Source organism: Hippoglossus hippoglossus, chromosome 15 (genome assembly GCF_009819705.1).
Source record: "Hippoglossus hippoglossus isolate fHipHip1 chromosome 15, fHipHip1.pri, whole genome shotgun sequence".
Classification (NCBI taxonomy): Eukaryota; Metazoa; Chordata; class Actinopteri; order Pleuronectiformes; family Pleuronectidae; genus Hippoglossus; species Hippoglossus hippoglossus.
Window position 1 is genome coordinate 16,436,276 of NC_047165.1, and position 26,785 is coordinate 16,463,060.

At 46.6% G+C, this 26,785-nt stretch overlaps 1 protein-coding gene across 2 annotated transcripts; it reads left to right on the top strand.

Annotated features, from left to right (window-relative positions):
• On the top strand, positions 1–26,481 carry jag1b (jagged canonical Notch ligand 1b). Of its 2 annotated transcripts, none has more exons than XM_034608235.1 (26): positions 1–394; positions 667–972; positions 7,441–7,492; positions 9,890–10,147; positions 10,540–10,600; positions 12,672–12,802; positions 12,901–13,020; positions 14,515–14,628; positions 14,720–14,833; positions 14,918–15,031; positions 15,522–15,568; positions 16,080–16,253; positions 16,683–16,833; positions 17,792–17,956; positions 18,049–18,162; positions 18,300–18,413; positions 18,570–18,683; positions 19,140–19,256; positions 19,964–19,991; positions 20,383–20,468; positions 21,070–21,183; positions 21,267–21,376; positions 22,586–22,825; positions 23,452–23,583; positions 23,834–23,975; positions 24,545–26,481. In XM_034608235.1, exons 1-26 carry the CDS (start codon positions 338–340, stop codon positions 25,018–25,020), a joined length of 3,651 nt encoding a protein of 1,216 aa, XP_034464126.1. In that variant the 5' UTR covers positions 1–337; the 3' UTR covers positions 25,021–26,481. The 2 variants fall into 2 exon arrangements, with proteins under 2 accessions (XP_034464126.1, XP_034464127.1); XM_034608236.1 differs by having other exon boundaries at positions 35–394; positions 9,896–10,147.
• Positions 26,482–26,785: the final 304 nt, after the last annotated feature.

Sequence of the window (26,785 nt, forward strand, 5' to 3'; positions counted from 1 at the left end):
CCTCCATGTTGAACTTGTGTAGCCAGCTCCAGCTCGGACCAGCAGTCAGTCAGTCAGTCAGTCAGCAGTGGGTTCGGCTGCCGCATGGCTACTGTGTAAACTTTTTTCCCCCAAGCAACAAGTGGAAGCCGCGGGAGAAAGAAGGAGAAGAAGCAGACGCTCGGAAGAGAGGCTGCGGGACAGTAACTAGGAAGAGGGCTCCTCTATGAATGTGGAACCTGTGCTCCGCTGATCAGTGTCGTTCCCCACTCGTGCATGTTCAAACCAGAGGAGAGCTCTGTCGCCGTGTGTCGGCCAGACGACTAGTACAATCGAGTGGCAACAGCAGTCCGGAGGCATGATTTTGAGACGGGGCTCAGTGGTCGCTGCCTTTTTGCTCTGCTTCCTAGCCAAGGTATGTGGACTGCAGCGGGGAGAAAACAGCGGGGAGGGTCAGCTGTCGGGATGCACTGTGATTTACATGCGTGTGTCGCGTTGTGTGTGTGTGTGTATGTGCGCAAACATTAGATTGGAACCATGTCTCACGCGTAATCATGCGTAATTGTGCCACGCAGTTAAAAGCCCCACAACAGCTAAAGTAGTTATTTTTTTAATGTTTGAAACTTTTTTTTAGCTGTTCCTTGAAAGTTTCCCCTTTGCAATCACTCTCTCTCTGTCTCCCAACAGGTGTCCCAGGGAACTGGACAATTCGAGTTGCAAATCTTGTCCATGCACAATGTGAACGGAGAGTTGCTGAGCGGCATGTGTTGTGACGGCGCGCGGAACACGGGGGATAGAAAGTGCACGCGGGACGAGTGCGATACGTTTTTTAAAGTTTGCCTGAAGGAATACCAGTCGAGGGTCTCCGCTGCGGGCCCCTGCAGCTTCGGAATGGGATCTACGCCCGTCCTGGGAGGGAATACCTTTTCTTTCAAGAGCTCTGTGAGGAATGACAAATCCCGGATAGTTTTGCCCTTCAATTTTGCCTGGCCGGTGAGTTTGTGTGCCTCCAGACCCCGCTTCTCCAAAAAGGGGGGGGTAAAAAAAGAATGATGGAAAAGAGGGGAAAATGTCTGTTTTCAGGGCAATTCTGTGCAATTACTGTCCGTCAGTCACTTTCAGAAAGCACAACAAGCAAAGAATGAGTTTCTCTCTTGGTTGTTGAATTATCCTCTGGAGGAAGGACCCCCCTGGTCTCCTCATTATCTGCGCCAATTAACCAGCTGCATGTATTTTTCTCCATCAGACCCAGAGCTGTCCATTCTGTCTAAATAGTCTCAGTGTTAAAAAACTACTTTGCATGCTTGGTCGTCACCAAACCTCGGTTTTCAGAAATGGACCTTGGTAAATTATGAGCTACAGTTTGCGAACCCACCAAAATGAATAAAACTCAAACATTTCAGGTCAGAGGTCGTTTCTTTTGTTTATTCCCCTGTTTTAAAAAGTTCACAGTCACATCAAAATCAATTGGATGCAACTTAGTACAATGCCTCTTGAATATGTTCCCTTCATATTTTCCCCCTGTCTGACATGATTGAACAGATTAAAAAGTTGGATGAGTTGCATTTTCACAGATTTCCCCTCCTGTGCCTCCCCGGCAGCTGCTCATGTTGCACGGTGCACTTTCTCCACAGCGAAAAAACCCCACTTTCTGGTTTCCTCCAGTGTCAGCTCTCTGTTCACAGAGTAAATAAATGGGCCTGACAGGCCTGTGGGAGTGTTGTAGCCCTGTGAGAGATATGATTTGTCAGGCTTGGAGCAACATTTCGATGTTGTGAAAAAAGTAGGGCTGCAGCACAGACTGACTGGCCCCACAGCTTGGCCCACAAACTCCTCCACTGTGCCTTATGGGTGAAAGGCACAGTCTGCTGGTATGTGTGTGTCCAATTACATAAAGGCTATTTTTACCTCAATCTTGATGGAAGTAGTTGCACTGTGATGGCCTCGAACATTCAATATTAGTGTAAATAACTGGAAGATGGTGCACGATTTCCTGTCATGTTGTACATTTCTCTCTCTGTGTGTGTGTGTGTGTCTGTGTGTGTGTCTGTGTGTGTGTGTACCTGTAGAGCAGAGCAGTGAGTTTGGATGTTTGTTTTCCCTCCTGATAACCAGTTAAACAGTTTTCTCAGCATGGTAGCATGCAATTTGATATTCTCTGTATTTTTTTTTATTTGCACTCCGCTTACACACTGGCGCCTCACACCTTTTTTTTTTTCCTTTTTTTTTAAAAAAGACAAAGGTTTCTGTTTATGCTCAAACTATGGCAACACTAAGTTGGCATGAATGCTCGGAGCAAGAAAGGTTTCATCTTACTGCTTGAAAATCATTCCTACTTGAAAACACCACTTGTTGACATTGAAATCAAAACTGGTACCATTACAGGTTTGAGGACTGGATACCTCTCTCCCAAAATGGCCTTGAACCACTGAAGAAAACTGTTGCCATGTTAGATACCAGAACTAACCAGTGAAACTTGTAGAAAATTGAACAATGAATTTTGTTCTGTACATTCAGTGGATCCACTAAGACACATTTTTGGATTAACACATTTTAATACAAGTGTAGGTCCCAGGCTGAGATCTGTGAAAGGCCAGAGCCGCTCGTTAGATTCTCTCCTCCTTCACTTGAAGTGCTTTACTTCAGTGCACATGAACAATCGTCAGGTTAGGTATGATATCAGTCTTTGTCCTGTTCATAAGTTGATTGGCTGTTGTGGACAGATGGCAGTGTGGTGCAACTGGGTTGTTGGGTACTCCGAGTTCATGAAGCCCCCCCCCTCCCCATCCTCTCTTGTGAGCTGCATGAAGTTGGCCTCTTGTCCTGGCCAAGGGCTTTGTTTAAGTCACGCTCGGTTGGACCCCAGGCATTTCATCGCTTTAACCTTGCCACCCACAGTAACTGCTTCACTTAATGAGGCTACACAGATGTGCTTAGATCAGGTAGGGACGAGAGCCCGGCGTCCGGCTGAATGCCATCGGCCGGGCATCTTTTAACATGAGCGCGTCTGTGTTTTTACAGCCCCCAATGGATCCCACCGGTGTCTGTGTTCCACAGAGAAGTGAGGCGACCCAGGTCCTCACAGTGTATCAAGCAGGGACAATGGTGTGCCCTCGGTGACTACAGTGAGGATTACAGAGCATAATAGAGGCTGTGCAGCTGTAATGCCAGTGCAGGGCAAGCAACAGGAAGCAGTTGTAGTAGGCTCAGCAGTGATGAAGTTGGCTCTCAGGCAAACTGTTGCCTTGTCTCTGGCCACCTCAGCATGTTTTCTCATGTTCCACCTACACAAAAAAAAGAGAAGCCCCTCTTCCGTTTTTTTTTTTTTTAAAACAGAAGCGGGTCTATTCTTTTATGTAAGATTGAGTTTTTATGAGCGGTAATCTGCTCGTTTGCCAGCATTGCCCTTCTTTGAGCTATTCCTCACCTTTCATCTGGAGCTTAAGTTGATCTGACTCCTCATTGTTCTCACATCAGATTTAATTATGCCTATATTTCATAGCATAATACTCCTATCTCACACTGAACACAATGCTGGCAGGTCCTCTGTGACCTGGGATGTGCTTGCATGATTGATTGATTTGACGACGAGTCGAAGCCGTCTGAGAAACTGATCAGGTGAGTCGCGGAACAATAGACCGCCCTGTCGTTGCGTGCTGACGGCAGCTGCAGCACTCATGACGTTTGTATCGCATACACTGCTGTGGCAGTTAAGTGCAAATATTTTAAATGAAAGAAAAGAGAAATGTGTTTTCTTTTCTTTTCCTCTCCCCACTTCACCCTGTCCTACTTTAACAAGGGTTTTTTTCAGTGCGTCAGTGTCATGTTACACGATGGCTTGTAATGCTTTGCTGCTTATCAGTTGTGTTGAGCTTTATGGAAATGTGACATGCATTGGGACCCACTGACTTGTTTTTGTTACTCTTACTGGTATGTGACCCTTTTTAAAAACACAGATGCCTAGTTGTTAGTTCAGCTAAATGCTTCGTATGACTTTCATTCCTGCTCCCGCATCCATGTTTTGATCTTGTTTGTCTTGCAATGGATCCAAAATCTGTTTGCAGTGTCCCTGGTTTTCTTTGGCAAAAGGTGAGATTCTTTCATCGGGGTGAGGTTCTGTTAAATCGTGGGCTCATGCAACTTTCCAAGATATTTTAATAAGCTGTTGATTGTTGAACATTTGCTGTGACAAACTCCAACTCCTTTTGTTGTGATGAAAATCTCCCGACAAACACCACATTCCTTCCTCCCAGTCCACCAGTGCACTCAATGGCTTTTGAAGGCGATTGTGTGAGTTGTCTTCTCCTGACCGAGCCTCGGGTTTATGGCAAACATGGTGTGTTACTTACACGTCCCAATCACCGTGTCGGTCTCAGTTTGATACTATTGAAGTGATTGACTCAGGAAAACTGATACAGAAGGTCAACATCCCTTTTGACTGGACTGTTTACATTTCCTCTGTGCTGAGTGGAGGCCGAGACCACTCTAATCTATTGTGCCTTGCCTTTTTTTTTTTTTTTTTAGACCTTTGGCTTTTGGCTGTTTTTCCATGAGACATACTTCTCCTTTATTTTGTCAGATTTCCTCGTAATGATACATCAGATGGCTCCGTTTTCAGACGAGGGGCAGGCTGATAGGCCTTTTGTGTCTGTGTGTATTGGGAAAATTCCCCTACTGAGAGAATTCAGTAGTGTTCTTTGGCCAGTCCTTGTGATTCGTACTGGAATGATCTTTATCGCTTATGTTACTTGTCTGTTGGACAGTGTCTACTTGGCCAGGAAAGATAAGAAGACATATGGCCACACTTATTGCACTTGGACGTGTGTGTGAGACAGAGAGAGAGAGCGAGGGAGAGTGCTCTGTAGTTCAAAGAGAAGTTGTGAGTCAGCTGGGAGCCTGGGAAAAGTGAACCTGGCAGTGGCAGACGGTTCCAAGCTGATAACCACTGAGGAGTTATGGGGTGTTTTTGAATAAGGAGTCAGGCAGTATCTCAGTTTCTGGGAGCAGTTATTTGCTCTGGAACTAAACATCCCAATAATGGTGAGGCTACTTGTTAAATCGAGCCATTATGACATTTTACTTGTGCAGTTATTGATGCAGGAGCATGTGTGCCAAGACTTTGAGACCCTATCCTTGTGGGCCACAATCATGTGAATGCAGGACAAATACATGAATCATCCTCAGGTTAGGGTGATGATGATGATTATGATCACAGCACTTCAGTAGCTTCCATGTTGAGGCAAGTCCAAATGGTGCAAGAAATGGGTGTGTAAATCTGTCGGGAATCAGCCAATAACTTTAGGCAACACAGTCCACCACAAAGTGATTTTAAAAGATTGTTTATTTCCACACCAGTCCTGGAGACACTGAAGTTTTGCTGTGTAGCAGGTAGACCAGGTTAGTTGTTGTTTCTCCTAATGTAACTACCGGTTGACGATAATGTCCTTTCCTAAAATGTTCTGAGGATTTGAGAGGTCACTGAAAGGTGACCTCTGACACACAAGTTTTAACCACTTCTCATATTAGTCATTACAACGTCAATTTACTGTCGCAATGGGGACGAATTAAAACATGTTGAGGAAACTGTCATTCTCGGCCCACACGATGAGTGATGTTGCATTTGAGTTCCCGTATTCGGGATGAACTCACCACTGGTATATCGCTGTGTCATGATTGTTTGTTTTTGGTGGCCGTCCCAAATAGAAATGTTTCAAGAGTCCATGTGGACATGCAGTTGGAAGTGATGCATTCAAATGCAGTTGCACGATCGGGGAAAACGGCAACGCATCAACATGCTACTGCTTTATGCTGAAAGAGAAGCCATTTGACTCCGCCTACTAAGATTAGGTATTGCATTACCACTGACTCATATACTCATGTTCCATTTCAAGTGATTGCAGCCTATTGTGAGTCAGAATACACTGTCCAGCCTGTGTTGCCGATGAGCACTGCATTTCAAATAATAGCTGCCCTGATTGCAGTGAAATACTGGCACAGGATGAGACAGGATAGCTCCAGGAAAGATGGAAAGTTGAACGTCTGACAAAGCAAGGTAAAGCTTCAGGACTGAGTCATGCCCCTTTCTTTCTTTCTGTGGGAAAGGAACAGGGGTTTTCCTTTCCAGCAGCTTTGTTTACCATGAAGTCATCGCAGTGAAGCAGGAACATAGCAGCGATGCAGAATTTCTGAAATGCCTCCAAGCAGCGCTGCTAGGGGCGAGCGTGTGTGAATATAACAAGTAGGTGTTTCTAGTGGATGCTCGAACACTGTAAGTGGATTAGACTTTCTCACAATCGTGCACTTTCTCTCCCGAGTCCGCCGCGCATGCTCGCAGACGCATTGTTCCCTCCCTCATGACTGTGGCACAGGGCGCTGTGAGTGTGTAAGCTGATATTGGTGTGAGCGCTAAAGACCCTGAATCAGACAAAGCGTTTTTGGGGAGTGCTGAAATCAAGACAGGCCCTCAAGAGTGTAGCACTCATTCACTAATATCCTCACTCAGTCTCTCTCCTGTCCTGCAAATTTGTTTTGCCTCAGCGTTCATCACATACACTTCTTTTTCTGGGTCTCGCCTGGATTGGTCAGAGGTTTCATAGCACTTTGTCAGAGGTTTATAAATTAGCATGAAATTGACAATCCCTTTTATACATTGCAAAACAAAACCCACTATGTGTTTTCTCAGAAACATGGGAAATCATCCAATGCCTTAACTCGCCACATTTTCTAAACATGTGGAAAAACTGTATTTGTGGGGAAAGCAGTTTCTAAGGAGAGCAAGGTTAACGTGGCTGAGATGAAGACATATTTTTGGCATTGCAGGGTGAAGTGTCCTTTTCTTTGTGCTATTTTTTTTTTATTATTTAAAAAAACAAGAAAACTTATTGTAGTTATTACTCGAGAGCCTGTCCTCTGCAGGCTGGCTCTGTTAGGCTCATTTTTCTGAAGCCCCCCTGCTGGGTGGGGATCCAGGTAGAACACACCACTGCCCAAATGTCTGTCCTCCTAATCGCTGGGCTGCAGATACCTCTGCCCCACCACAAGCTTATCCTCACTTCAGATCAACAGGACCATTGTTGTAAGTTAGCAGCTCCTGTATTAGGTCTCTTCGTAAACTATCTCACTGAGGGGGAGATGAAACCTCACGTATAATGTTGTATTTTTTTTTTTTTTCTGAGGCTTAAACAAGAGAAATGTGTTTATTTAACATCAAACCTGATTGTTGATACGGTTGATAAGGTGATGTATGTTTATGTGATACTTGTTAAAAGGGAAACTTCTGCAGGAAACCCCCGACCAGTTAGTTTTGCGCGGTTGCTAACAAACAAAGCCTCTATCAACTGTTCTCTGCATGTAACATCAAACATTTATCACCTAATCATTGAATGGCTTTATGATCCAGTGATTGCTTGATGATGCCGCTCTTGGCTAACACTGCTTGTGTCTCTGTCTTGTCTTCCTCAGAGGTCCTACACTTTGATAGTGGAAGCCTTGGACTTCAGCAATGAAACCAGTGGTGAGTACTGAGCATGGCATCTCCAGTTTACCTTCCTCTCTCTTTTCTTTCTCCCCCTCCCTCCCTCCCTCAAGGCATCGTCTGCATGGGAGGAGTCGCGTTGAGTCGGAAAGGGTAGTTTATTCTTCCTGAACCTCCTGTCTTTTTCCACACGGTCCGCTGGTGGTGTGTGGCCGTGTGAAGAAAGTGTGTTGGCAGGTGCCTGTAAGGTGGGAGAGTCCAGGGGAAGAAGCAGAAGTGGGGACAGGGCAGAGAGTGTGGGGGGGGGGGTCAGACAGGGAGAAGTGTGGCGAGGTAGAAGACTATAAAAATGTTTTCGTTGGGCGGATGACTGATGGCAGGTGCTGCCAGCCGGGGTCAGGGTCACACTGTCTCACTGTCACTGAGGCGTGAAACACGGAGTTCATCTGGCCACCCAGCACCGCCACTGCAACCAGCCCGCCGGCCCAATGCGGGGGGGCCGAGGCCTCTGAGCTACACTGTCCCGCAGCTTAAAGTTACCTCAGGCACAGGTGGGCTGCTCTCTGAGCCCAGAGCATGTGCAGTGAGAGCAAATGTCTTTCAGATTGTGGCTGCTGGGGCTTAAATGTGGTGGTAAGGGGCTGAATCTAAATCCTGGTTACCTGGTTTGGTTTCTACAGTTAACTTTGTGGGGTTTCTGCTGGTTGGTGCTCGGACTGACTAGGGCATGATTCCAGCTGAGGGAGGGCTTGTTTATTCAGGTCGGTTCGACGTCAGCAAGGTTTCGGCCTTTTCTGCTGTATTTGCCGCTCCCCAGAGACCTATTAGGGCACTGGTGTGAAAAGCCCCCTGAATGTACACAGTCAATGCTGGTTAAGCCCCTCTGAGCTCCACCAGCCTAGTTTACAGCTGCTTTAGCAGATCTTAGATTTCTGATCTTTGATTAGGAATCAAAGAAAAACAGTTTAGTTTTCAGTTTTATACTTATTTTACCAATATTTAAACGTTTTGCTTCAGAAAATGTATACACGTGTTAGTGTTATGCGTTTAAGAAAAGTCGTTTTTTTTTTTTAAAGCTCAAAGTTTATATTTTCTCTGTTTTGAACTTATTTGATTCTCCAGCACGACCTTTCTAAGTTTTATCACGCTCGTCTGATTTATGTGTAACTGTGAGCCAGGCAGCAGGTAGCATGAATGTGCTACTCCCAACACCACAGGCCAGCAGTCGGTAGAGAAATGCCACACACCTAAGCTCTGGATTCCAGTCCACTGCGAAATGTTACCAGGCACTGCGATTTCAGTGCGCCCCCCACCACCACCACCACCCCTCTTATATACACCACAGTAAATAAATGACAGCAGGCGCCCCCCCTCCATACTACTTGCATCATACTACACAGAGGAGCGATTCACCCAGCGGTCAGCCACCTCTGCTCGTGTGAGCACAGTAAATAACAGCGGTGACACATTTTTCATTCTCTCCCAGGTGGAAGATTTAGATACGGAGTAGCGAGTGCTACGTGTGCAGGTGAATGAGCAGTGCTAATGCATGGGGTTTGTATGTGTGTGTACAGTCACTAGTGTCTGTAGGTTGGGCTGAGCATGTTTGCTCAGAGAGTGTTTGCTCTGTGTGTGAAGCTCATTACAGTCCTTGGCTCCCAGGTCAGTCCTTGCTCGCTTGACAGAGCCGTGACCTCTTCGTGTTTGACATGAAAATAAGTCGGTTTCTGGGGCTGAGTCTGTATGTTTGTGAGTCCCCCCCGAGTATTGCACAATCCGTACATCAGCTGGGCCTTTGCTCCCCATCTGAAGTGTAGATAGATACTCGTAAGCATGTGGAAAAAAGAGTTGAGTTGAGATCTTTCTGACTGCCGTTTGACAAGAATGTATGTGAGAAAGGCAGCTTGGAAGAAAGTGCTGATGGCACACTGGCAGGCTTCCCAGCAGTGACTGTGGCATTGGTGTCCTCAACGCTGTAATTTATGGCGACTGTGGTTCTGTCCTCGCCTGAGCAGATGCAAAACGCAGCGTCTAGGACCAGTAATATCCTCTAGCTGTAAACCTGAGAATCAGAAACCTTCCAGGGAGAGCTGCAGAGGGAGCGTGAGAAAAAAAGCAGTTAAGTGTGCTCATTACAGACAGTCTTTTCCTTTTTTCTGCATTTCCTCCTTGTACTTTTCTTCCGCTCCAGCTCACATGGTTGCTTTTAATTATATATAATGTGCTATCTCAGAGCTCTTCTGCAATTTGTGTAAGAATTTCTGGGGCATTTTTTTGGTTCCCACTGTATGATCATGTAGAACAGTGCAACTCCCAAATGCACAATGTAGGATTCTGCCCTTCAACTATTCCCTTCCTGTCCAGACCTCACCTAAATCTTATATTTTAACAAGACTTTTGCAGTCGAGGTTGATGTGGTCAAATCTGATGTTTCAGGTGCAGATGGAAAATTGATAGAGAAAGGCTCCCACTCCGGCATGATCAACCCCAGCCTGCATTGGCAGAAGCTGACTCACAACGGCCCCGTGGCCCAGTTCGAGTACCAGATCCGGGTCAGCTGCGCTGAGCACTACTACGGCTTCGGCTGCAACAAGTTTTGTCGGCCGCGGGATGATTTCTTCGGGCATTACACATGCGACTACAATGGAAACAAGACCTGTCTGGAAGGCTGGTCCGAACCTGACTGCAACACAGGTGAGGCCTTGCTGATGTGGCAGAACAGCCTCAGACAGTCTGATTAGTATATAGGAGTCTGACTGTGAGCTGTGATTCACGATACACTGTCTATTGTGTGTTTTTGAATTCCCACTGCATTTGCCTCTTTCCTTTTCCATTCAAATAAAGCTTTTCATAGCCTGTATGACCAGGAACAAAAAGATTCTCAGGAACTCCGCCTGGGCAACTCCTTATTAAATATTTTACTGTGTTATATGACAGGGCCGGCTTATTTGTTTGTTTATTCTCACAGACTGAAATGTCCTAGCGGGTAGTAATTATTATATCGTTAACTGCTGTAATTAAATTGGAGCTAAGTTTGAATCTAGTTACCAGGCAAATTCAAGCAACTCTTCTTCTCTCTCTTGCAGCTATTTGTCGCAAAGGCTGCAGCACTGAACATGGATCGTGTAGGGAGCCAGGTGGATGCAAGTAAGTGACAGAGGCTCCTCTTGTGATCACTGTGTGTGAAATGTCAAACGCACACATACTGGAGGCTGTGGTGTGGATCATTTGGATATGTAGGGATTATGTCCAAGCACCAGTTCTCTCACGGCATGGATCGCTCCTATCAGTACACAAGCTTTAGCAGAAACGCAGGCTGAGCTGCTTGTAAATCTCTCGTGGAGCTTTTGCCCGAAGCTGCCACACTGTAGAAAGGAGCGTCTCCACTGCCAAGACTCCATGTTGGAAGTGTAGCCTATGTGTTTCCCCCCCTAACGAGGGAAGTGTTATCAGTCAAATCGCGTGTAACATTTGGATGAGCCTTAAAGCGAATTGTTTGTGTAGCTAATGGCTTCCTAATGCTGTTTATGCACACAGCCAGAGGAAAGGCCAGGCGCAGATGGATATCAGAGCTTGGGCATTGTGTGCAGTCACAGTTGTATCTCAGCCTCATCCTGGAGGAGGCCCTGCATTACCCAACTCTTCCCACAGCTCAGGCATTGGTTGCTTTCTTAGTTGTCTGATTTGGCTGTAAATCAAGCGCAGGGACGATCATTATTTTTTGTCTTTGTGCACCAGCTTTGTTATTTTTCCCAAGCATTTGACATCATCAGGTTTCTTGTAAGTGCTTGTGTGGCCACTGGCAGAACAACAGGTTGAATCGCTTTAGTCTCTGCACAGGTGTGGCTATATTTAAAGCTCTGGGTTGAACTGTTTATGTGCACTCTGCCAACAAACTCCAAGCAAGCTCTACTGCTGTTATAGCGAGCCCTTTTCCCATCATTGGGCTGTTGAGCAGTGTTGAACAACAGCAGTACATAGCAACATTGGCTGCAGGCGAGGGGCCAGCCTCTGTGTCACTGATTTTATGTCAGCGGCGCCTCGGCTAATGACTCTCTGTCCTGCAGGTTTCATTATAACTAATACACTCTGCACCTCTGGACCAAGATAGACCCAATAGAAAACTGGTTTGAAAATCATTAACTGCTTAGCCACAACCTGCAGATTATTAAAAGAGGTTTGTTTTTTTTATCTTGAGGGTAAAAATCATCTCTGTATCAACAGTGCTGTACAATGTAATGTCACATTCTGCAGTAATTTGGCTGTGTAATGATAAACGATTTGGGATCCTGCTGGGGAATCCGGCTCCGCTTCTCATGGAGGGGATTAGCACACTTTTAAGAATAGCCTCTTTAATCACAGACTGAGGTTTACTTAACCACCGCGTTTATTTTTACAGTCCATCCGTTTCTCGGGGCTAATCAGTGCACGGCTCCCCCAGAGGGATACTTTGTTTCCTGTCACTTGGCTCCACAGCAGCAACTGTATCGCCACTTCACCACCTTTTAAAGAGCGGACTTATCAGTCAGCCTGGATTGCCGTCTTAATTATGAAGCCCAGGAACCAAAGGGCAGCATTATCAGTGTAATTATGGACCTGGACATCTCAGTGGCCAGCAGGCTTGTGTTCCCCTCCTCGGCCCCTGGGCACAGGCCGGACTCTTGACTCATGGGAACGGGGATGAGCAGCAGAGAAGAGGGCTGAACACTCATCCCTGCAAAGATGTCGTCACTGCCAAGCCACAGGCAGTGTTGTTAAAGAGAGCGTCTGGCCGCATGCTAATGTTAGCCGTGCTAAAGGTCCCATTGGAACTGTAATTTAGTGCTTTGTTTTTTTCTGTTTGGTGAAATGCTAAATACTCCTCTGTTTGCCTGGCCCCAAGTATTGTTAAAAAGCTCTTGCATAAACACCCTGCTACTTAAGATTCATTTGTGGTCTTTTAAGAGGCAGCCCAGTTGTGAGAGCAAGAATACTGCCTCTTTGTTTGTTTCACCACGCTCTGTACGCTGATGTGTACTTCATTAAGTTCAGATTATCGCTGTACTTCTTGTGAAGGAATTTTGGAATAAACAAAAGATTAAGATATTAGCATTTTCAGTTACCACAGGGATTATCTGACGTGGCTGTGTTCAGTATGTGTGGATGTATGTATGTAGATTAATTATTTAGATTTTATGTCTCTTTCCTGAAGCTGATGACTTGACTCTGTGTCTTGCAGGTGTCTGTATGGCTGGCAGGGCCAGTATTGTGACAAGTGCATCCCCCACCCAGGATGTGTACATGGCACCTGTGTGGAGCCCTGGCAGTGCCTGTGTGACACCAACTGGGGCGGCCACCTTTGCGACAAAGGTTCATTCCTCATCTCTTCTTTCAGTTGCAGTGGCTGTGGGAGTGGCCTGTGTTATGTCAGAACTAACTAATGCTGTGTGAAACGCACCTCTCCTCAGATCTGAACTACTGTGGCACTCACCTGCCATGCCTGAATGGAGGGACGTGTATCAACACAGGACCTGACAAGTACCAGTGTACCTGCGCTGATGGTTACTCTGGTGCCAACTGTGAGAGAGGTGAGTGACAGTGATGCACAGGAAGAAAACATTGAGCTCCTTTTTCTTTTTTTTGCTAGGTTATTGCTTGTGAGCTATTCTTTATTGAGGAATCTGGGGATTATCTCTGCATTTACATTGTAAAATCTTTACCAGTCATGAAGTGGAGTTGCTGTTTCATGGCATTAACCAGGATATCTTGGCTGCTGTGTTTTAATCCGTCTATCACAAGCCCCCGAAGTTGTGCAAGTGAAATCCTAAACAAAACATCTCCAAGATACCCAGTGACAATCTATGTTTTGCATAAGAATATTTGATCTCGGGGTTAAAAACTTGTGCTTTGCAGTTACAATAGGAGCGAAGGTTGTGGTCTCGTTGAGTCCGCAGACCAAAGGTCAGAGGTGCCTTCAGTTTGTAATCAGAGGAGGTGGCAATAATTAGTTTCCACTCCAGCACGAGTGGCCCCCACATCAGGTAAACCAGCAGTCTGAGCCTCAGTGGCCACTCGTCCCTTCACTCCTCAGCCACTCCAGACATATGGGTGTGGTGCTAAGGTTCAGCTGCTGCGAACACTTACCAAGGAGATGATGGTTTTTTCCTCATTAAATCTGAGCCTCGAAGGGTGCTGACAGCTTAACTGCGGAGATGTCAGGAAACCGTGCCCTTCGTAACAGGAGGTCCGCAGACTAGGGGGGGATACGTCAGGCCATTGTAACACAGAGGCCCCAAGGTGCACTGCCGCATCCTCTCCCCTTCCTCCTCCCCACCGCATACCAAGAGCCATCCGCTGATCACCTCCAACCGCCTATTTATTCCCCTGAGTGAATTATTCATTTTGGATTCAGTTGGGACCCACTCATCCTTAACTCGTCCTTAAAGGGAGGAACTCCCGCGCTGAGCTTGCCCCCGCCATCCTCCCTCACCCTCCCGCTCTCCCTCCCGCCACTCTCTCATCTTGTGCCGCCTCTCTGAAGAAGAATGGCGGGGAGTCAGAGGGAAGTCACGGTGCGTTGGCCAGGTCAACTTAGCATGAAAGATGATTTCCTGGTGGTGTGGTCTGCCGGGCGGGTAATGCGAGTGAAATGGGGGGTTGAGTGGGCTTTGGGGGCAGGGGAGGAGGAGGAGGGTGATGGGTGAGGGAAGGAGTCGACCCCTGGGTGTCTGCTGCTGACAGTCGTCCCGGAGCAGAGGAGTGAGGGGTTTTCTAGGGCTGAGAGTCGAGTAATGCATTTTTACATCTGATTTAGTTTTCTTGGGAAGATGGTGGCAAATGTTCAACCACAGTGAAATATTTTAATGGCAGCTGCAATAGCAGACGTACAACAATCTAAATATTTAGGTTAACTGCCCAAAAAAAGGTAAAGTTTGTCCAACACCATGTAAAATTTGTGATTTAAAGTTTCACAACTCAAAGTGACTGAATGAGTACTGAAGGGTGGATTTTTCCTTCTTAAAATGACTCAGAAGGGTGTGTGTGGGACCTGTTCACAAAACTGTTCTCCTTTCTCCTCCTAGCGGAACATGCCTGTCTGTCCAATCCATGCTCTAATGGAGGGAGCTGCTCAGAAACCAGTCAAGGCTACGAATGTCAGTGTGCGCTCGGCTGGAGCGGCCCCTCCTGCACCATCAGTAAGATTGCAGTCAGCCTTTACCCACTGAATATCAGCACTCTTCTAGAAAATATCATGCAGAGTAACCAGACTTTGATTCTCTTGTGCAGATGTTGACGACTGCTCTCCAAACCCCTGTAACCACGGAGGCACCTGCCAGGACCAGGTCAATGGCTACAAATGTCACTGTCCCTCCCAGTGGACGGGGAAGACGTGTTTGATTGGTGAGCCACCTGAGCCCTTTCCACCACTTCACGCCTGTCAACTGCACATGCATTGGCCACTAACCCTCTGCTCTCCCTGTCCAGATGCCAACGAATGCGATAGCAAGCCCTGCGTCAATGCCAACTCGTGCCGCAACCTGATTGGCGGGTACTTCTGCGAGTGCGTCCCTGGTTGGACGGGGCAGAACTGCGACATCAGTGAGTTGAAGGCTGTCAGCAGCAGCTGTGGAACGGGACACCTGTCCAACTCCTGCCCCCTTTTTCTTTCTTTCATTCTTTCATTCTTTCTTTCTTTTTTTCCTCTCCTGTCCTTTCAGGGATGAATTAAAGCTGTAACATGAAAAAGCATAAAAGCCAACAGTTGGACGAGTGCAGCCTTTCCCTGCAGTATGAATCTGCTGTATTATTATTATTATTAGCCCTGTGTGTGGCCAAGGCTGTGGTGATTAGAGGTGGCTCAAAACAATCCCAGCACTAGTTTCACTTGGCAGCAGACGGCATTGCTCAATACTCCATGTTGCACTGATTCTGCTGCCCCGTTATCCAACTCTTGCAGAGCGCTCTCTAGCTCCGACAATGTTTTTAAAGGCCCCTAGCATGGGAAACATAAAGCACAGACTTGTTTTCAAAGACAGACTATTTAGTCAAGCTGTTCAGAATTAATCCTCAGATTTGTTTTCTTGTGCAGATATAAACGACTGCAAGGACCAGTGCCAGAATGGAGGAACTTGTAAGGTACGTGCTGGGTCAAAAACACGACTATCTCATTATCTTGTATCACTACTCTGTTTGCCAGCTTGTTTTATTGTGTTTTTTTTCTGCACTTTTTTTTTGGGTTATAGCCTGAGACATTCACAGCGGTTTTATAAATAGCTGCAATAAAGTGTTCTCTCCAAACGGACAGAAGAATTGATGTGGAATTCCTCTCTGAAATCAAATCTGAGGGGAGTAGGTTCAGAGGGGTTTCTGAGGGAGGGACACACAAGTTCCTTGACCACACTAGATTAAATTACCACAAACATTATTGTGTTGAGTTGGTGCCAGGAAAATGTGTTGAAATAAATGCGGAGCTGTGATAATTTTCCTCCAAAACTTGTCGCAGCCCCCACCTCCCTCTCAGCCTCGCTCTGTTCTGTTCCCCGGTTTGACAGTTATTGTTTTGGGACCCCACCCTGTCGAAGCAGTTAATCAAACTCGCAGTAGGTGCACGAGGTTAACCCCCCTTTTTTTTTTTTTGCGTCTTCAGGACTTGGTGAACGGGTATCGTTGCGTGTGCTCCCCTGGCTTCGCCGGCGAGCACTGTGAGAGAGACTTGGACGAGTGTGCGAGCTCGCCGTGTCTGAACGGCGGCCACTGTCAGGACGAAGTGAACAACTTCCAGTGCCTGTGTCTGGCTGGCTTCTCAGGAAATCTCTGCCAGGTGAGACACAACTCCCACCATCCCACACGCATGCCTGCATCCTCCCCACTATCATTTCGCATCTTAAGCCCTTACACCCCCCCACATCCCCCTCTCTGCCAGCATTGCTGTATCTTTGAGTTCGTTGTAAAGTTTTCCTGCCCCACCCTTTTAAATGGCTGTTGTTCCACAGTCCTTCTTAAAAGGGAGTGCTTTGTTGAAGCTGCTCCTGGCTACAGCGGGATACATTCCTCGGCGCTGAAGCCCAGACTCAGAGGACGGCTCCTATGTCTCTGCCTTGTTTTTCCCCTTCCCTCAAAGCGCTGTGCGTGTGTTATTTCCTGGCACAGCCTGTAGGGAGGATGCTGTGGGTTTTACTCTGTTTAGTGTAGCAGAAACTATGTCAGCTATCAGGTTCACTGCTTTCTATTCAATACCTTTCTGCCCTAGCTGGATATCGATTACTGCCTGCCCAACCCGTGTCAGAATGGAGCGCCCTGCTTCAACCTGGCCACCGACTACTACTGCGCATGCTCCGAGGACTACGAGGGCAAAAACTGCTCCCACCTCAAAGACCACTGTCGCACCACCACGTGTAAAGGTACGTCTCCTGCAGGCAGCGACCACAAGGTTTTTGCTCTTTGACTCTTTCCAGAACATTTCTGAAAAGTGATCTGCATAGCGTGCTGCACTAAAGTGCTGAATAAGGCCAGGCCGTCACTATTTGCCTGAGCACTTTGCCCACATTTTTCCCACGAGGCCAATTCTTATATTTTACTTTTGTGCTCTGAAGTTTCTTGGCAAAGGTGAGCAGTTCTTTTTATTCGGTGTAGATTCCTTGATGATTACCCCCCCCCCCCCCTCTCCATCTCCTCGGTAAAGCTTTTCCAATGATTCTCCCCTCCTCTGAGTTCGCTGAATATCTGGCAGAAGGCTGTGTGACTGTGTGTGTTCTTGGTAATGACTTGGTGGGCTCCCTCTTTTTTTTTTTTCCTCCTCAATGAATGTGCACATTTTTCTGTGTGAGTATGTGTAATTGAGTGAGTGGACCAACCACGGAGTCAGATACCAGACGGTGGGATTCTCTGTGCTCCTGGCAAGAATTAAATGATTACAGGGAAGCGAATTCACCCGCTGCCCCTAACCTGATCAGACAGGGGGAAAGGAAGGGATTTCAGTGCAGAGTGTCAAAGATCACTCTGAATTGCCTATGAAAGCATAACAGCTTATCACTCTTTCTTCTATCTTTCAGTGTTTTCTCCACATTCTAACAGTGATACTATTTTCCTGAGGGGATGAGAATTTTATCAATATCTGCAACACCTCTTACTTGTTTATTGTTTCTCTCTGTCACTTGTCGGACATATCTTATTAACTACAGACCGATGGATGGTTGTATAACTGTCACTCGTTGGCATATGAGATAAAAGCAATGAGAAAAAAACCCATTATGATTATCACCTGGAAGGCACAAACTGCATTTTATGATTTGGAACGAGCTTTTGTTCAAACAGGCTTTGCCAGTTGTTTGACTGCGTAACTGCCTTGACTCTCCGCAGTGATCGACAGCTGCACAGTCGCTGTGGCATCCAACAGCACACCGGGAGGAGAGCGTTACATTTCATCAAATGTGTGTGGACCTCACGGCCGTTGCCGGAGTCAGGCTGGAGGCCAGTTCAGCTGCGAATGCCAGGAGGGCTTCAGAGGCACCTACTGTCACGAGAGTAAGATTACGATATGCAACACAAAAGCACAACGCAAAGGGATGTATCCAAAACATGCTCAATTAATCAATCCCATTTTTACAACATTTCAGATATCAATGACTGCGAGAGTAACCCCTGCCGCAACGGCGGCACCTGCATCGACAAAGTCAGCGTGTACCAGTGCATCTGCGGCGACGGCTGGGAGGGCGACCACTGCGAGATCAGTGAGTAGCACTGCTTGTTCTCTGATGTCAAAACAAAGCAGCACCTCCTCTCGTGGGATTGTTAAATCCATGTCTCAACAAATAGTCCGTTTGATCTACTGCACATAAATCACCCTCCTGTCCGATGTCTCCACCAGACATCGACGACTGCAGCACCAACCCCTGTCATAACGGAGGGACATGTCGAGACCTGGTGACCGACTTCTTCTGCGAGTGTAAGAATGGCTGGAAGGGAAAGACGTGCCACTCCCGTAAGAGTCCTTTTTTTTGTTATTCCACACCCATGTAGTCTGTCTGTGCAGGCTGATGGTATGTGCTTATGGCTCTATATAATTACTCAATCTCCTATACAATGTATATGGGTGTACATCTGAAACAACCCCTAAGATTTGAAATGCTCCCTCCAGGCGAAAGTCAGTGTGATGAAGCCACATGCAACAATGGTGGCACCTGTCACGACGAGGGAAACACGTTCCAGTGCAAGTGTTCTCCTGGGTGGGAGGGTACGACGTGCAACATAGGTGAGTCACACGGTCAGGCCAGCTTTGTTAAATGTTTATATTCCCACACACACACACACACACACACACACACACACAGGGAGAAGCAGAGGCTTTGTGGGAGAGCTCCGTCTTGTCTGGGATATTAATCAGATTTGTCAGATTGGCAAAGACGACAAACAGTTTTTATCCCTTCGCTCTGTCAACGCCCCCTCTCCTCTCATCTCTCCCTCCTTGCCCATTCCTCCCCCTCCTGTGAGCGCTGACAGGTATCCGTTTAAATTCCCTGATTGCACTGACAGTCCACTTCAAAGTCATGGAATGCAGATTTGCTTAGAGAAAAAGGGAAATCCAACTGTAACCAACCGCAGCCCCCTGTGACTGACTGTTTTTAAGGTTCATGATTGCACTGATAATCCTCTGTGATGTCGAAAACTCACTGACAAAAGTTTCTCTCTCTCTCTTTTTCTGCCTCAGCCAAAAACTCGAGTTGTCTTCCAAACCCGTGTGAGAACGGAGGGACCTGTGTTGTGAGGGGGGAGTCGTTCACCTGCGTCTGCAAGGAAGGCTGGGAGGGTCCCACGTGCACGCAGAGTAAGTGCTCTCTAAGGGGAGGGGAGGGGAAGAGAAACCGGCGGACGTTTATTGCTATTAAACGATGATAAACCTCTTGCTTCTCAGTGCAGAGGTGAAGTCCTGCATCTGATTAAATTTGACTCTCTCATCCTCCCTTCATCTTGTACCTTTTTTTTTTTTTTTTTTTAATCTCCCTGTCTCTGGTCTCCCCCCCTGGCTGCTGCAGGCCATGAGAGGAGAAGGAGGAGGGAGAAAAGGGGCTCAGGAAAGTGGAGACAGATGTTTCTCCAGCCCCCTCTCCTGCTCCCTCCTCCTCCTCCTCATCCAACATACTCCCCTCTCTCCCTTCTCGTCGTCGCATTCCTGTCCAAACAGTGACATGTCGGCTTGTTCTGCAGCCCTCCACCATTTCCCCTGGATCCCTGCCCCTGTGTACGCTTGCACTCCGAAACATAAATTCCCAGATAGCCGAGGAGGGAATCTGGGTGTGTAGGTGTTGTAGGCGGCGGCGGCAGCAGGGGTGTTGTGGGAGGTGGAACTGAGTTTTTTTATTTATTTTTTTTCCAGAGTGAGAGTCGACTCTGTTCTTTTGCACTGTGTTGTTAATAATGCAGCATAATCAGTTGAGGCCCGACCAGCCCAACATGCCTCTGCACACGCAAGCTCAGACGTGCTCTCTGCTGTCATGTGCACTAAACACTCTCTCTCTACTTTTTTTCTTTCAGATACCAACGACTGCAGTCCCCACCCATGGTAAGTAGCTTTAGACAGATGTAAACAGGCTTCCCCTCCTGTGTCATCGTTTCTCACCTGCAGGCTTTCTTTCTCACCGTTCTCTCTCTGCCGACAACAAGGCAAACACCCTCCCATGTCATTCCTGCGATGCAATCAGCTAACCCTCTCTGCTGTGAACTCCCAGATGCGACTCTTACTTAACCTCACGCCATGCACGCTTGTCAAATTAAAAAGAACAAGTCTGATTGCCTTAATTGCTTTAGAGAACGCTCATTATATGTGAGAATATTCCGGCCTGAAATGGTTTAATATAAAAGAAGCGTGGATAGACTTCATGTGCAGGCCTGCGGGCATCCTGAGATACAAACTCGAGTCTCACTTGCCCCTCTTTTTTTTTGTTTTTCTGCAGCTACAACAGTGGAACCTGTGTGGACGGGGATAACTGGTACCGCTGCGAGTGCGCCCCAGGCTTCGCTGGTCCAGACTGTCGGATCAGTGAGTATTAACCTTGCCTCCCGCTCCTCCCTGATCCCCTGTTGGAGCCGTCAGTCAGAGCGGGCCCGGGTCGCGGGACCGTTCCAGTTGCTCCAAATGGAAGGTCTAGTCGGCCAATTATCTGTGCATTGGGCTGCGGGCCAGGCCGAGCCATTTTGGTGTCACCTCTGCGGGCCCTGCTGCTGTCCCCAGGGGAAACCGGCTTAGCAGGCCAACAGCAAATCAGCCATGCTCTCTGACACTGATTACACAGATTGTTTTCCCTCTTAAAGGCTTTCAGATGGCCACATTCTTTCCCATTGCAAACCCTTTGTTCTGCTAAGTCCAGCCTTTAGTGCCTGCATACCTGCTAATGATGCTGCTTTTAATAAAGCTGCACAGGGCAGAAACCGTCCAGGGCTGATTTAAAGCATGTTTGCTTGTTTTTTATTAACTGGTGCATATGTGTACGTACTGTTCAAATGACACATGACCTTCAGTGAATTTAGCTGAGGAATTAGATTTGTGTGATGACTGCTTAACCCAATATGTGTGTGCTGTCTGGCTGTGCCCTTTATTTCATGAAGGAGCTGTTTCTTACCTCTCGCTCTCCCCCTGACAGATATTAATGAGTGCCAGTCCTCTCCCTGTGCCTTCGGGTCAACTTGTGTGGACGAGATCAACGGATATCGCTGCTTGTGTCCGCCAGACAGGACGGGGCCCCACTGTCACGAAGGTAAGGGTCCTCACAAGATGACATGGCATGAATAAACACCCCATTTCTTTTTTGTATATTCCTAACACCGTTTAATTTAACAGTGACGAGAAAACCTTGCTCTGTTAATGGACACGTCGCCCCTGATGGACTCAAATGGGACGAAGACTGCAACACGTGCAACTGTGTCAATGGAAAAGTCGTGTGCACGAGGGTACGTCCAAACAAACCAACTAAATGCATGGGTAATGTGAAAGTGAAGAACGGCATTTATGAGGACTCCGTGCAGATGTGACGCACGTGATGTCATTGTTTACTCATGGGAAAAGAGGCTGTGGAGAAGAACTGTAATAAACGGCAGAAATGCTGCATGGGTGGTTGCGTCTGATCTCTTCACAGATCTCAGGTCGAGCCATGTCCGGGCACAACAACGCTCCGTCACAGGGTGGAGCAGAGTCTGTTCCATACAGTAATGATGTTTTGAAAAGAAACACAATGGCTCTGTTAAACCAAAAAGTATCAGATGCCAGGCTGACTATTGGTTGATTTACAGTAGAGGCCTGAAGTAGCGCTATTATTATCACGCTGTGTGAACCCACCAGGTGAACAATGGTGTCTTACAAACGGCTCGCCCCAGGAAGAAATGCATCATGGGCTGAAAATGATCCAGGCCTGATAGGTTTAGGCCACCGTGACGAGAGAATACAGCTGTATCTGTGTGTTTCATTTTCTACCAGTAGATTGTGTGTTTCATGCAGATTAGAGAAGCATTTCCCCTTAATGTGCAGCAGAGAAGTGAATCTTTACAAAGTGACTAATATCCTTGACTGGGAAAAAAACCGCTGTCACTGATTCCACTTCACAGTCCTGTGCAGGGCTGGGTGTTGAATCTGTGGAATTCACTGCTACACACACATTTATTTTGGTGCCAAAATCGGGCTTCAAATGTTTGTGTGGTGTTGATGTATTTGGCTTCAGATCTTTATAGTTTAACTTTTTCAAAACCAAAATGTAGCCAGTTTTAGTCTATTTAATGTGGTCTAAATTGTTGTGTGGCTGCTGGTGTTTAGAAAATATTTCAGGACTTTGGGTTGGTTTGATTAGATATTTTTTTTTTTTTTATATAGGATGAATACCAAAGCCAACGTTTGTCATAACATTTCGCAAAAATTTGCCAGAGAAAAATCTAGTCGGTGAGATTTATCCTCTGGGAACCATGAATGTCTGAGCAAAGCTTCGTGGAAATCCGTTTATCAGCTGTTGATATTTTAGTCTGAACCAAAATGGAGGTCAGACTGACATTGCCTGTTTAGAGCCATGCTACTTGAATGACTTCAGTAACATCAGCCCTGTGTTTATTTGTTTCATTTAAAGAAAAAGCCTGCGACACTGATCTCATCCTTTGTCATGTTCTTCTCTCCAGATGTGGTGCGGCCCCACGTCGTGCAAGCTGGGTGCCAAAGGTCGAGGCGGGTGTCCCTCGGGTCAGACCTGCGTCCCCATCAGGGAGGGCCACTGCTTTGTGAAGCCCTGCCCCGACTTTGGAGAGTGCTGGCGCTCCAACCCTCCCCAGCCCCCCACCAAATGCCACCCCAGCTCCAGTTACCAGGACAACAGCTGCGCCAACATCACCTTCACCTTCAACAAGGAGAACATGCCTCGAGTGAGTTACCTAGAGCACCAGGGCGGGGGGGCGCTGAATTAAACTGGGTTTTGTGGTCATTTTTCACGCCTCTCCTCCACCACCACTCTTTCGGTGAAAAGGAGCAGTGAACTGTGAAAGATCAGGTTTTCATATGTACTCAATGGGCTAAGAAAGATTCCCCGTCCAAGACTCCAAACAATCCATTCATGAATTTAAATGTGCTCCAGAAAGAAAGAAAGAAAGAAAGGAAGGAAGGAAGAAAAAAACGCGCAGGTTCTGAGTTGCCTGCATCCAAATTTTGGTCTTCCTGAAAATCAGGCATTCATGACTTTGCAGCTCGTGCCAATCCCCTCATAACCCCGACCGCACCACGAGATTAATTTCAGGATCATATGGATTTGAGCTGAACAGGACCACTGGCGACTCTGTCTCCACACAGGATCATCACTTGCCAGTTGTCTAACAAGCATGACAGCAGATAGTGACAAGCATATGAGTCTGCGGTCTTTAATCTAAATAAGGTGGATCCCAACCAGATAGCATGTTGAGCCTGCTGCCAAAATACAGGCCGAGCTCTTCAGCTTTTCTTCCTGATTGACCTCTACTTTTTCATGTGCGCTAACATTTTCTTTTCCCCCATCCAGGGCTTGACCGTGGAGGAAGTGTGTAAGCAGCTGAGGCACTTGTACGTGGTGAAGAATTTCTCCTTGGAGCATTCAGTGTCCATAACTTGTGACCCCTCATTCTCAGCCAGCAACGAGATCCACGTCTGCATCGTAAGTACCCTCTCTCAATCCCAGCCTGCCATATGTTTGTCTGCCGTTATGAACTCGCGCTCAAAAAAAGAAAAAGGTTGATTTATAGCCTGCAGCACGCTTTCTTAGCTGCACTGAGACGTGCTCTAATGGGCTATGTGGTAGATTTTTAGGTTTGGTTGTTTAATTTCGTCAGTTGGACAGCAAGTAAACACAATCAATTTCCGAGCAGACAGATTTCCAACCTCGCTTTTCTTCCTGGCACTTGCAGGCAACAGACGACCATCGCTTGGACGGGAGCCCCATTAAAGAGATCACAGACAGGATAATTGACCTGGTTAGCAAACGCAACGGGAACAACACCATCATCTCCGCCATCGCAGAGGTGCGGATGCCAAGCCCCAGCAAAACTGGTATGAACCGCATCCAAAACTCAGTTTGTTGCTTTATGCTGTTTTCCAGACTTGCACACACATGCATGTGTAGAAAAGTGTGGGAGGATTTTTTACTTAATTGAAAAGATAAGATAATAAAGCCAATCCCTGAATATGACGACAATGCGCCTTAGAAAAATGTGCATGTATGAAAAACACACACACACACACAACTGGGGCCACCCGGGGCTGTGATCTCAAGGCGCTTGTAAACAGCGCTTATCGAGAACGTAGTCGGGGGAAAAGAGGATTGGCTGCTTGGCTACGTGGCTTCAGATTGGCTCGTTCCGTGTCTGACTTGACTTGTAAGACTCCCGCATGTGTCCACCATTTATCAACATGGTGACAGCAGACTGCCGTCACAGCCAAATAGAAGCGGCCCCCTCCCCTGTTGAGGGCTCAGGTTGCACAGGCAAAAGCATGCTAATGATTTAGCAAGCTTGGTGTCGTAATAGAATAAAAACGGTTGTGTTTTAGTTTAACTGGGGTTTAATTCATCTCTATTTGTCGCACCTCTTTAATCTATGTTTGTGTCTTCCTCCCTCCAGACTACCTTGTGCCCCTCCTGAGCTCCATCTTCATCGTCCTCTGGGTCCTCGTGCTGGTCTCCATCTTGCTGTGGTGCATGCGCCGCCGGCGGAAACAGAGCAACCACAACAGCGCGACGGCCGTGGTCTCCGAGGACAACACGACAAACAACGTGCGGGAGCAGCTCAACCAGATCAAGAACCCTATAGAGAAGCATGTGGGCCTCACGGTGGCCATCAAGGACTACGAAAACAAGAACTCCATCATTGCCAAAATAAGGACAAATCATCCCGAGGGGGATGAGGACGACAAGGAGAGGCACCTGCAGAAGGGCCGCTTTGCCAAACAGCCAGCATACACACTGGTGGAGAGGGACGAGAAGACGCCCATCTCCAACCCCAACTCCACATCCAAAAACCCCAATTGGACTAATAAACAGGACAACAGAGACTTGGAGACAGCAAACAGCATAAACAGGATGGACTACATTGTATAGCAGACAGCTGTGTTGCCGTGCAACCAAGCCTTACGCCTTCACACCCCGGTGGTGGGTGGAACAGGGGGAGCTTCGGCATGTTAGTAAACTGTCGTGTCAGTCGTGACCCCACAGTATTTCCAGATATTCCCCGTGTTAATTTAAGTTTTGACAAGCTGGCTTACACTGGCAGTGACAGTTGCTTCGGTTGGCTGGAAACACAAGGCACTGGTAAACATTTCACTGTAGAACTAGATGCAGAAGTGTCTTCCTATGCATTTCATTCATTTCCCTGTCTTCTTCATTTGTTTGTTTTTAATTTAGTGGACACATGGAAGGGGCTCCTGGTGTAATTGTTGTACAATGACAAAAACTACGCGACGTGTTCAACACTAGAGTTAATTATTTTTAGTACGTGTTTGAATTCTTTCTAGTTCCGTTTGGAGAAAGTGCCTTTTTCAGCTTTAGACTTCAGCAACTGTCAAATGAAAAAAAAGAAAAAAAAAAAAAAAAGATCAACTTTATTATTTATTTTTATTTTTCGGGTGGGGTCGGGGAGGGACGGGCTCAATGTCAGCAGTTGCTGCCAAAATGAAGAATTTATGTGTCGATTTAGAACGTGTAGATATGTACATTTTTTTTTTTATTAATCATTGTGTATATTTGATTTATTAACTTAATAATCAAGAGCCTTAAGATATCATTCCTTTTTATTTATGTCTAGTTTGACGGTTTGGATAGCTGTGGAAGCCTACCATTTCTTTCAGTGACTTCATTTTTATTTTTACGACAAATTTCTATTAAAGCCAAATTTCAAAGAAGACAAAAAATAGGCACTTCAGGCCTGAGAGAAATAACTTTTTTTGTTTTGTTTTGTTCTTCCACACATTTGACATTTCAATATTTGTTGCCAGGACCTTGATTGAAGGCAAGTGAGGTTAGGACGACAAAAGCTCCCGGCTGCTGCGAGGGACGGACATGGTGGCAGACATATTGCTTGCCGCTAATGGTTAAAATACTTAAGGGAACAAAAATCCTTCAGCAGCTTCACTTTAACCCATCAACGTTTTTTTAAAGGCTGTCAAAAATCCACCAGCTTGCAATGTAAGTCACATCAGTAGAGACACGCCAGAATTCCCATCTGCTTTAGTCAGCGTAATATCATAAGCTAGACCACGAGTACTTGAACAGTAGGGGGGCGATGGGAACACTGTAGAGTCAGATAAAATACACTGCCTTGCTCTGCAAGAGTCTGCTTTGTTTCTGTGCACATTTGTTTCTTTTTAAAATGAGGCTCTTAAAGACAAACATGTTTTATCTCATTCGTTAACCCTTTTGAGATCATGGCAACATTTTGTCCTATTTTTGACTTTGTGTTTTATGAACTTGAGAATTATGTGTTGATCTGGCAATATATTTTTGAAAGTCATATTTATTAAATATTTTGTATGAAAAGAGAATTAAAGTTAAAAGTTTTCTGGATGGCGAGTGAAGAGTCTGTCTGTGACGCACCGAGTCCAACATGTCTAAGCATATGAAAGGTTTCTCTCGTGCGACTGTCGTGGGAACTGCCGCCGGAGACGCATCACAAACTTGAGCAAGGTCTCTGTCCAAATGTGTTTACAGCTAATTAGGTTGCCGCAAGACGTCATCGTATTAAGTTGAATCCTGAAGACAAAAATACCTGTGGTCCTCATGATCCCTACACAATGTTGTCCCTGTTGGTCTTCTTAAGTGGTGGGCTTAACTAAAACCTTTCAAGCCGTTAGGAGGCCTAGAGACACCT